Here is a 10,309-nt window from a genome sequence, read left to right on the forward strand (position 1 = left end):
GAGCATGACGTCACATGGTATGGAATGTCCCTTGGGCCAGTTGGGGTCAGCTGTCCGGGCTGTGCCCCCTCCCAGCTTCTTGTGCACCTCCAGCCTTCTCAGTCAGTAGAGCATGGAAAACTAAAAAGTCCTTGGCTAGTGTAAGCATTACCTAGCAACAACTAAAACATCGGTGCGTTATCAACTTTGTTCTCATCCTAAATCCAAAACACTGTACCAGCTACTAGGAAGGAAATTAACTCTATCCCTGCCAAAACCAGGACATTAAGACATCATACTTTTTTTTTCCTTCACCTATTTTGATGGTTTAAAAACACAACTCTTGAAATACATTTACAAATCCATCTTGAAGTACTTTACACATTTTCAAAGCTTCCTGAAAAGTAAATAGTAAGCATTCTTTTCCTTTTTATAAAAGGTATGCTTAGAAAAGATTGAAATTTTTTTTTTTTATCTGAGCTTACAGTTAGGCTTGTGAATATATATTAAGACAACTGAATATATAAGTCTTTATCCCTAAACATGGAATATCTTACAGGTCTGACAGGCCCCTTTTCTTAAGGTTGCAGAAAATTGCTATCTGAACTAGGATGAGAACTCAGCCATGCCCCTGGATCTCCTGCAGTGTGTAATGGAGCATGGTGCAGCATTTCCCTAGCTGTGCAGCCCTCTGGGAGGTGGGGCTTGGTAGCCAGTTGCAGTACCACATGAATGAGTAGGTTTTTTGCTTACTCGGTGAACTGCATCATCTATAATTGCTCATGACTTGAGTGAACTTTAAATGTTAAATAATATTTAAAAGCTCTTAAAATTTTTGTTGGATTTTCAAGTCCAGACACAGACTTTTTGTCTTTGGCTGTGCTTGGTAATAGCGAGAAGTACAGCACAGGGTGAGGTGAAATAGGATGTCATTTAAATTGTAAGACACTTATCTTCTGGCTTGGTTAGGTCCTCTCAATTTATTTTTTTATTTTTTTCTTCAGTTTTTCTTCTGCATTTTGAAAAACATAGGTGTGTATTTTGATGCAAGTATACGTTAATATTAGGTGAATTAAAGTGAACATTGCAAGAAGTGCAGATACGTGGTTAAAAACACCCCATGAATGTAATGTGGGGACAAGTGTGTGCATTGCTTGGATTAGGGATTCTGCTTTAAATAAGGAAACTTCTGCCACATTCAGTCATTCCAAATTGCTGTTCCGTTCAGGAGCGGTAGAAAATACTGCTTTATGGTTCTGATTCTTATAGTCCTATTTCAAAGTACAAATACATGCCTGAATAAAATCAAACATATCTAAATTTCTTAATTTTAAGACTTGATATTAGGGTACTGATTTATTTGGTTAATACATGATCATTGACTTGTTCATAATAAGCTTTCATTAGATGGTTAACTTTTTTCCTGTAAAAACAATTTAGAAATCATTTGAGATGTTAATTTTGTATATAACTAATGGAAACATAATATGAAGAAATTAATTTTTAGATTGAATTTTATGACTCATTTTTACTTGTTATTTTTTATACGTTGTCTCTCATCAGTAGCAATGACGCTTTCGATGTAACTTTCTTTGCAGATGGAGAAAAAAGACCCATTTTCTGTAGATATTAAGAAGGTATTACTGGATATGAGAAAATATCGAATGGGACTTATTCAGACTCCTGATCAACTAAGATTTTCATATATGGCTGTAATAGAAGGAGCAAAATTTATAATGGGAGATTCAACTATACAGGTAAATGTTTAGCTCTGTGTATTTAAACATAAACAGTAGACTGCTAACAGTAGTTAAAAATGACCTCCAAATTATTTCAAAGCATGTAACTTTGTGAGAATTTAAATAATTTGCCTTTTTCAGTAGATGCCTAGATACTTTAGAGGGTATCTGATCAACGCCTTCTATCAGCTAAACTTTTTATCCTATGTGTTTGTCCCCTGCTAGATAAAATATAAAAATAACTTGTCTGTACTAATGTTTAAAAAAAAAAAGGTTAAATAGATATCTTCAATACTGAAAAGCAAAAGTAATGCCCAGTATCACTTTGAAAAGATAGCAAGGATCTTTTTAGGATTCCTTGGTCTTTGCTATATATCTTCCTAACAATAAAGTTGCCTGATGCTACAGATCAGGTTTATCAGTAAAGTTGCTTTCCCACCCCCACCCCCCTTTAAAATTTGTGTTACGGTTAGTAGAATCTGGCTGAATATAATGAGTTTTGGGGTAAACAGCTTATCAAATCACGCTATTTTATCAGTGTGGCTTGCAGATGTAACAGTAGCTACAGCTATTTTAAATGGCTGGGGCTAGGTGGGAGGGAGGACTGGGAGGAGAGGCTGCGAAACAGACTTAATTCTGCTTTCATATGCTAGGGCTTTTTCATTTTGTTGATCTCAAAATCATGAATGAAGCAGATAAACTAAAACGCGTTTCCTCTTTTCTGTGGTTCTGGTAGTTGTCAGATTCTTCTCTTTTACAAATATTTCTTGACTTGCTATGTAAATAAATAATTTTGCACAACTACTAATCGACACCTAGGTAGTGTGCCGCTAGTCTGACACCTGCGCCATATGCCTAGAAGGCTGCATGATTCATCCTAACACTAACAGCAGTTTAGCCTCTTTATTTTCTGGAAGCTGTTTCTGGTGGTATGAGGGTATTCTTCTCTCTAATAATTTTTCTGCTTTGTTTTTTAAAAAGCCACGCTCCTAACTGTGAGCCGCCCTGGTTCTCACACTCACCCATCTAGATAACAGGATTTCTTGTTTCTGGACACAAGGGAGCATTGTCAACTCAGAATACTGCTTGTCAGTTATTAAGTGTGTTATTTCTTCATACTAAGAGAATGCATAAGAAGGCAGACTTCTCATTTGTTTTTTTCTTTTTCTTGTTACGATTGTTCATAGGATCTTTCCTAGACCAGTGTTTTCTGCAGTGCAGGCAGTTGTCCAGGTGCTTTTCCCTTTAGGCCTCAGGGCTGTGTGCAGAAAATCAATTGGCAGTACTTAACAGGAGTATTTCTCCTTTCAAGGTCAGCTAGATCATTCCCTGCCCCGCCTGCCCCCCATAGGGAACAGTTGTACTGTCCAGAGCATGAGAGGTGTTTACTTCTCTCTGCTGGTGATGGGAGGGCATGAAGTCATTGAACACTTCTCTAATATAACAATACCCAAATGTTCATCTCTGAAATCTCCATGGATTTCGGAAATCAGTAAACTGTGCGATCAAACACAACGAACACTTGAACCTTTACTTGCTTACAGCTAGTGGCTGCAACTGCAACAGTTGTATCGGGGGGAGTGAGGAGTCTCTTCCCCTCATTTAGCACCTTTGGGATTTCCACCTGTGACTGAAAGGAAGGATCATACACTCACCTAGGTTGCCCTGAAGCCCTGCAGAGGCGTGTGGTTGGTGTGCTGCTGCATGGTGCTGTAGCTGAAACAATTACCTGCTTCCTAATTGTACTACAGCACTGCACTATATAAAATGGGTGAGGTGGAACAAGATTGAAGTTTTCATTTCTATAAAATTCCTTCGTAATAAAGATAAGTTAATATTGCTTCAACAACATAGTAGAATAACTTACAATCAGTCTTTCAGAAAAATCTGTTGAAATGAGTGGTCTCTGGAAAACAAACTTGTGGCTTTGAAAGGACAAAGAAGGTTGAATTCCTTAGATCCGTAGATGTGTTTTGCAGACAGAGAACAAGAATTTTGTAATTCTTGGGCCCCTCACTACAAGAAGGACGTTGAGGTGCTGGAGCGTGTCCAGAGAAGGGCAACGAGGCTGGTGAAGGGTCTGGAGAACAAGTCTTATGAGGAACGGCTGAGGGAACTGGGGTTGTTTAGCCTGGAGAAAAGGAGGCTGAGGGGAGACCTCATCGCTCTCTACAACTACCTGAAAGGAGGTTGTAGCGAGGTGGGTGTTGGTCTCTTCTCCCAAGTAACTAGCGATAGGACGAGAGGAAATGGCCTCAAGTTGCGGCAGGGGAGGTTTAGATTGGATGTAAGGAAAAATGTCTTTACTGAAAGAGTGGTTAAACATTGGACCAGGCTGCCCAGGGAAGTGGTTGAGTCCCCATCCCTGGAGGTATTTAAAAGACGAGTAGATGAGGCACTTAGGGACATGGTTTAGTGGGCATGGTGGTGTTGGGTCGACGGTTGGACTCGATGATCTTAGAGATCTTTCCAACCTTAATGATTCTATGATAATTTTGTACTGAAACTTGTGAATCCAAAAACTGTATCTGACGTTCACCTGATTCTGTCAACTGAACATCTTAACCTGCCTTTCTGTTGTGTCCATTCATTCCAAGAGGCAGTACAGGCCCTAAGTCTTAGTGCCCCTACACAGGCATTTTAGCTGTAATTTTAAGGACAATTGTGTTTCTTAAATCAAACTTCATCACTTCTTTGTTTCTTCCAGACATAATTTCACAAGATGCAGTGTAGTACTTCAGTTCCTGAGATACATTTTTGTTGTTCTTTTTTGTAAAGCTGCAGGTACTATCGCAAAATGGCAAAGGTAGTTTAGCAACACAGCCCTCCTTGTCTGTCTGCTCCAAGTTGTACGTTATTTTACTAGTCCTGCCATTCACATAGTCTTGTCGTAGATACTTAAACTTAAAATTACCAGCCATTTAAGCGATTGTTAGTACATGTTTAAAATAGAATTCTTGGTGGGAAATTCCTTCTGTTTGACAAGAGTAATAAAATCGTCTCTGATTTCAGTTCTTCCTGTGTGGCTTATCACTCCAGATGGAATCAGTATTTATCTTAGCCAGCAAGTCTCTCATGGACACAACTATGTCTTCCAAAACGCCTTTTTCTGTGACAGTTAGGATGGAGCTGCTAAGTGGATTTCTATTTGTTAGTGGCTGTTTCCTTTTTGGTTTTTTGTTTGTTTAAGACAAAACAAAGAAAACCTCTGAGGGTGATGCCTCTTGTGCATGAAGACTCCCTTTGTGAATTTCAGGTCTATACTGGAAGCTCCTCTGCGATGGAGGAGTCGGTTTATTGTTAAAGCTGATTCTGCCAGCAGTTAATTTATAAGTAGCTGGGTTTTTTGACATCAATCTCCAAGTCTGATATTTAGTTTAGACCAGCAGTCTTGAAATCATTCAACAGATGATCATCTAACACTCGTTTTGTGAAGAGTCAATTTTCAGTTCATCTTTCTTATCACGGACATATGGAAGTAACTGATTTTTTTTCCCCCAAGGTATTCTGTCTCTTTACAGGCTGGCTGATTTGTGTGAGAAAAGAACTGATTGTTTTTTAGGGGCGATTCTTTTCCTTCCTGTTACCCTTCTAGGTTTTTTTTTCTGCATGAAATTTTGTTGCAAGAAAGCCTTCAGACTAGTCATCATTAGGACAGTTACCCATTAGGACAGGGATCTAGCAAACCAGTCTTACTTCTGATCCTTTATTTTTTCTTCCATCTCATTTCAGATTACTTCTCAAAACAAGGTGAATATCTGTTTCATGATGCAGTAGGTCTAGTGGTCCATTAGCCCAGAGGTGAAATAGTAGACCACAACTTTGGCATAGATTTTTTTTTTTTCCTCTTTTTTCCATTGGGGTTGCAAATTTCTCCAGTTCTCTCTTTTTAGGCAGTTCTTGGTCCTACTGTGTTTTGGAGCCATGATAAATAACAGCACAGTGTAGGCCTGTGGAGAGTAGAGGGAGATGGAAAGTGCTGAACAGTGCAGGACTATACAAGACAAGTTGCTTTCTCATTGTGGAGCTACTGTGGACCAAGTTAGTGGCCTCATACCTTCACAGTAGCATCATCCTGGGGAAATATAAAAAGGGTTCATTGCTGGAGAAGATGCATCTTCATCTAACCTTACTTCTTCATCTAGCAATTGGTTTTGGTTTTTTTTTTTTCCTTGATCTAGCAGTTCCTTTAATCTGCTTCTGTGACTTTTCTGTGACAAGACATCTTGGGCAAAGAGGGCTTTCAGTGTTACGGGAATGTTTGAAATATGTTCTCTTTGTTTGCAGAAACGGTGGAAGGAGCTCTCTAAGGAGGACCAAGCACCAAGTTCTGAGCAGTCTCCTCCATACCAAACCAAAATAACCACAGAGAAGTACAATGGGAACAGCATAGGCCTGGAGAATAAAGATCAAATGGAGAAAATAAATACTGACCTGTCCACCAAAGTTCAAGATATCACAGATGGAAACATTGAAAGGTAGGCAAAAGGAAGAAACAGTTTGAGAGGCTGAATTACTGTATGCTTTTCTTATCATAAGAAACCTTCAAGATCTTTCTTCAGTAGAGGGAAAGGAGAGGTGGTATTTGATTTTTTTTTTTTTTTTTTTTTTTTTTTTTTTTTTTTTTTTTTTTTTTTTTTTTTTTTTTTTTTTTTTTTTTTTTTTTTTTTTTTTTTTTTTTTTTTTTTTTTTTTTTTTTTTTTTTTTTTTTTTTTTTTTTTTTTTTTTTTTTTTTTTTTTTTTTTTTTTTTTTTTTTTTTTTTTTTTTTTTTTTTTTTTTTTTTTTTTTTTTTTTTTTTTTTTTTTTTTTTTTTTTTTTTTTTTTTTTTTTTTTTTTTTTTTTTTTTTTTTTTTTTTTTTTTTTTTTTTTTTTTTTTTTTTTTTTTTTTTTTTTTTTTTTTTTTTTTTTTTTTTTTTTTTTTTTTTTTTTTTTTTTTTAAATACAACTTCAATTATTCCTTGTAATAAGCCTTTATTATTTAAAGGTCAAGAGAAGAAAAACACATGTCTGTAATCGAAGCGGCTAAACCTCACGCTTGAAAGCCTTTTCCTACAGACTGTCTGTGAACTCTGTTGTGCAGCGTGAATTAGGTCCTAAAAGTGCCCAAAATAATTCAGTACTGATTTTTAAATACATTGCTAACTTCTGTTTGGAAAAATACATGATACTTCAGAAGCACAGAGCTTTTATCACCTACCGCTTTCTATATGATGATTGCAATTGTATCATTGAAGCCATATGTTACCCTCCGTTCATGTTAAATCCAACACGGTGAATAGATTTCTGTGGTTTAGCTGTGGCATGTGAATTTGTCTTTCTCTTTCAAGTTTCTCTGTCTCATGAGTAGCAATGCCTCAGCTGTGAGCCGCTGTATTGGGAATTACCATCCGAATTGCTGTGCCTTGAGGCACTGTGTCACTTGGGCCTGCCCACCGGGGGTAGCGTGTGGATCCATAGCCAGAGACCCAGAAACCAGACTGGGTTGTGCCGATCCGTGCAGCGCACAGGAGGAGGCAGTGTCTGTCCCAAAGGCTTGCAGTCTGAAACGAGATGCAGCAGTTCAATGTAGATAGATTGCAATTCTGAAATAACAGATGGCTTACTGAATGCCGTGATGAGTTTATCTTTCCATGTCTTTGAGTGTTTTGAGAGAGAATGACAGCAATTCTGTCATCTCAGATGTTTGAAGGAGCCCCTCACGAGCAGGAGGTGGGGCATGGGTGCGAGTGTGGTGTTTGTGTGCTAGGACTCGGACAGTCGAAGCGGGTTTTTTTGTGTCGGAGTAACGCTTTCTTAGAGATTGTGAGGATACTTTTGGAGACAAGAATTACAAGGCGGCCCTGATAGTGTAACAACACACAACTGATTTTTAGCCTGTCTCCTTGATCAAGATTTGGTTTACAGCCTAAGAGGAGCATCATTAAATCTGTATGCAGACATGAGTAGGTTAGGATCAATATATCAGTGAGGCTAGTGTGAACTCTGCAGCGGAGGCGTGCGCTTAAACACTATGAATGTTTGCACGTAGTACCTGACATTGCATATAAAAGCAGCCTCCGTGCAAAAAGTCTTAGCCACTGAATGGGGCACTGATGGGGGTGAAGGACTACGCTCGGATAATTAAGGTAATTCTGATCCCTGTTGAACATGTAGGTCAAGCCCCACTTACATCTTTACGTACGTCATTTACTTGCTTCATGGGGCTTCACTGACCTGAAACTGTCCACATCGAGGTTGTTAAAACAGAATCAAGATTGCTTGGTTTAGATTTTATATATTGCTGCCATTACGCTACTGGTGGGTTGGTTAACTATTGGGAGTGTGTTGGGAAGAGGTTTGTTTTAATATTTTAATAGCCTTTTTTCCTGTTCTACAATTTAAGATTTACCTTTTTTTTTCTTCTTTTTTTTTTCTTTAAGTACTGTCCGAAAAAGACTGCGAGAGGATAGAAAAGCTAATACAGCACAGAAGCTGCAGCAGATGAAGCAGAAGCTAAATGAGACTGAAAGAAAAAGAAAAAGGTGGTTATATTGGAAACCTATTCTCACTAAGATTGGGTTTGGTACACTGATTTTAGTTGGTGCTTATTGTTGCTGGAAAATGTATTTTCAAGAACATTCCTTGTAAGTAAACAGTAAGCCTGTCTGCTCCAGCAGCTGATTTTGCTGCAAGTTAATGACTAGGGGTGTGACTTTAAGCAGTAAACTCCTTACAGCTGGAATGGGTACAGACCGTTCCATACCATAGAGAAGTGATGTAAACTTGATCCCATGTCAACATCTCAGGACTTTCCACTGCAGGTACTTACAAAAATGAACTGCTGCCCCCCAACAGAGTTGATGTTTTTTTTTCTTTATATGAGCAGGTACAAACATGCTGCAACTGTTTATACACTTTTTAAAGTGGTGTTCTACCAGATCTTAAGCAAACCTTGAACCACAGAGGTTTAGCTACTGAAGGCTGTCTGGATTTAAATTTACACGCCTGACATAAGCAATAAACAGTTTTGTATCATTTACATTATTAATGCGAAGAAGTTACCCTTAAATGTGTGTAATGTGTAATGTACTAGTGACATGAACATAAACATTTTATATTCTTATGGCCTAGGATAAATATATTTTATAATTGCATATTTAATCTTTTTGTAGTTCACTGTACTTTTAAAAGCTCAGTTTGTACAAATTTCTGACCAAAAAGAATTTGATTTTGAAACTAAATGTAATTATAATATGTGCATGAAAATAATAGTGCAACCATTCCCCATATTTTGACTCTCAAATTCATCATGAGCAGCTAGGGGTCTGATGAAGCACTTACCAATTTCTACTCTGTTAATTTGCATTCCTTATTTATTTTTTTGTAGTTTTCATTATTTAAGTAAGGCTTGGAAATTTGATTTTTTTTTTTTAGGCTTTTGAGAACTTAGCCCCCACTGAAAAGCATACTGTTACGTTGATTCATGTATTCAGACACTGTTTGAAGGCCACCATTGTTAAAATTCTGACATTCCATTAAATGTGAAATGTGATGTTTTGTGTGTCTACAGATTTTAATTGCTAGAAAGAATAAAATTCATTCACCAGTAATAGGTGTAGAAAGCACATCAAAGGAAGCTGTAGTTGGACTTCCACGGGTGGTCGTAATAGAAAACAAATGCTGGTAGTACTCTCCCGTACCCAGCGTGCTCAGCTGCATGAGCCACTTCCGTAACTTCACAAAGTCGAGAACTGCTTTTCGGGTTCCCCAGCACGGTATTGAAGAGGCATGACTTAAAACGCTTAATAATTAATATTTTGGGCATACCTGTGCTACAGTCACTTCAGAATTATTGAGCCACTCCCTTTCCGTTAGTTGGACGGTAACACTTTCTAAATAGTAATTCAACACAAATCACTTTCTGTCCTTTAAATTCTCTTTGAATACAGAGATTGTGTGTGGCTGTATGTAGCTTGCTGTCATTCAAGTTGAGACCTAATAATTTGTAGTATTGGACTGCACTTTGAAACCTGGGTTTTATTTATTCAAGCATTGCCTTGTTGGGTGACTTCAGAGAAGTCGTGTTTTCTCCCTCTGTTTTCCTAGCTTGGTTGTTTTCTGTTGGATATGGGGTTTGGGGGGGGAGGGGGTGGTGGTCTTTTTTTCCCTCCTCCCCTTCCTTTTGTAAAGCGCTTCCTGGATTTACTGCTGAAAAATACTAAAAGAGCTAGATAATTACTTTGCTCCTTATCCAAAGGAATTAACTTGAAAGATTTCCAGTACGTTCAAGCTTAGTAGTAACATACCAGGCATGGGGCCCAAATAGTCTGACATTTACTACGCGAAGCTAAGTTGAGTTTACTCTTTGAAAGTCTCATTTCGCAATTGCCAATGCTATTTTGGACTACGCTGTTTATATAGTAAACAAATGCTTAAGGGTCCAGATAAGGAAAACACGTGTAGTTCTTAGAACATACAGTTCTGAATTTAGGAAATTGCATGTCAGTAAAACAAGATAATTTGTCCTGTGGCATTACGGACCAACTATGCAGCTCTAATAGCAAAATGACTTACCGATTGCTGTGACGCAGTATAGGCAGGCAGCTTACGG

At 37.9% G+C, this 10,309-nt stretch overlaps 1 protein-coding gene across 3 annotated transcripts in view; it reads left to right on the top strand.

Annotated features, from left to right (window-relative positions):
• PTPN2 (protein tyrosine phosphatase, non-receptor type 2) overlaps nucleotides 1–10,309 on the top strand; it is a 35,127-nt gene that overhangs the window by 20,896 nt on the left and 3,922 nt on the right. The window contains exons 8-10 of one of the 3 annotated variants that reach the window (XM_009284089.2): nucleotides 1,578–1,736; nucleotides 6,006–6,196; nucleotides 8,139–8,967. In XM_009284089.2, the coding sequence (XP_009282364.1) occupies nucleotides 1,578–1,736; nucleotides 6,006–6,196; nucleotides 8,139–8,346 (558 nt within the window). In that variant the 3' untranslated portion in view covers nucleotides 8,347–8,967. Of the gene's footprint in view, nucleotides 1–1,577; nucleotides 1,737–6,005; nucleotides 6,197–8,138; nucleotides 9,240–10,309 lie in introns of those variants that run through there. The other 2 variants (XM_009284088.2, XM_019473353.1) reach the window with 2 other exon arrangements.

The sequence above is a fragment of the Aptenodytes forsteri genome, unplaced genomic scaffold, assembly GCF_000699145.1.
Source record: "Aptenodytes forsteri isolate BGI_AS27 unplaced genomic scaffold, ASM69914v1 Scaffold229, whole genome shotgun sequence".
NCBI lineage: Eukaryota > Metazoa > Chordata > Aves > Sphenisciformes > Spheniscidae > Aptenodytes > Aptenodytes forsteri.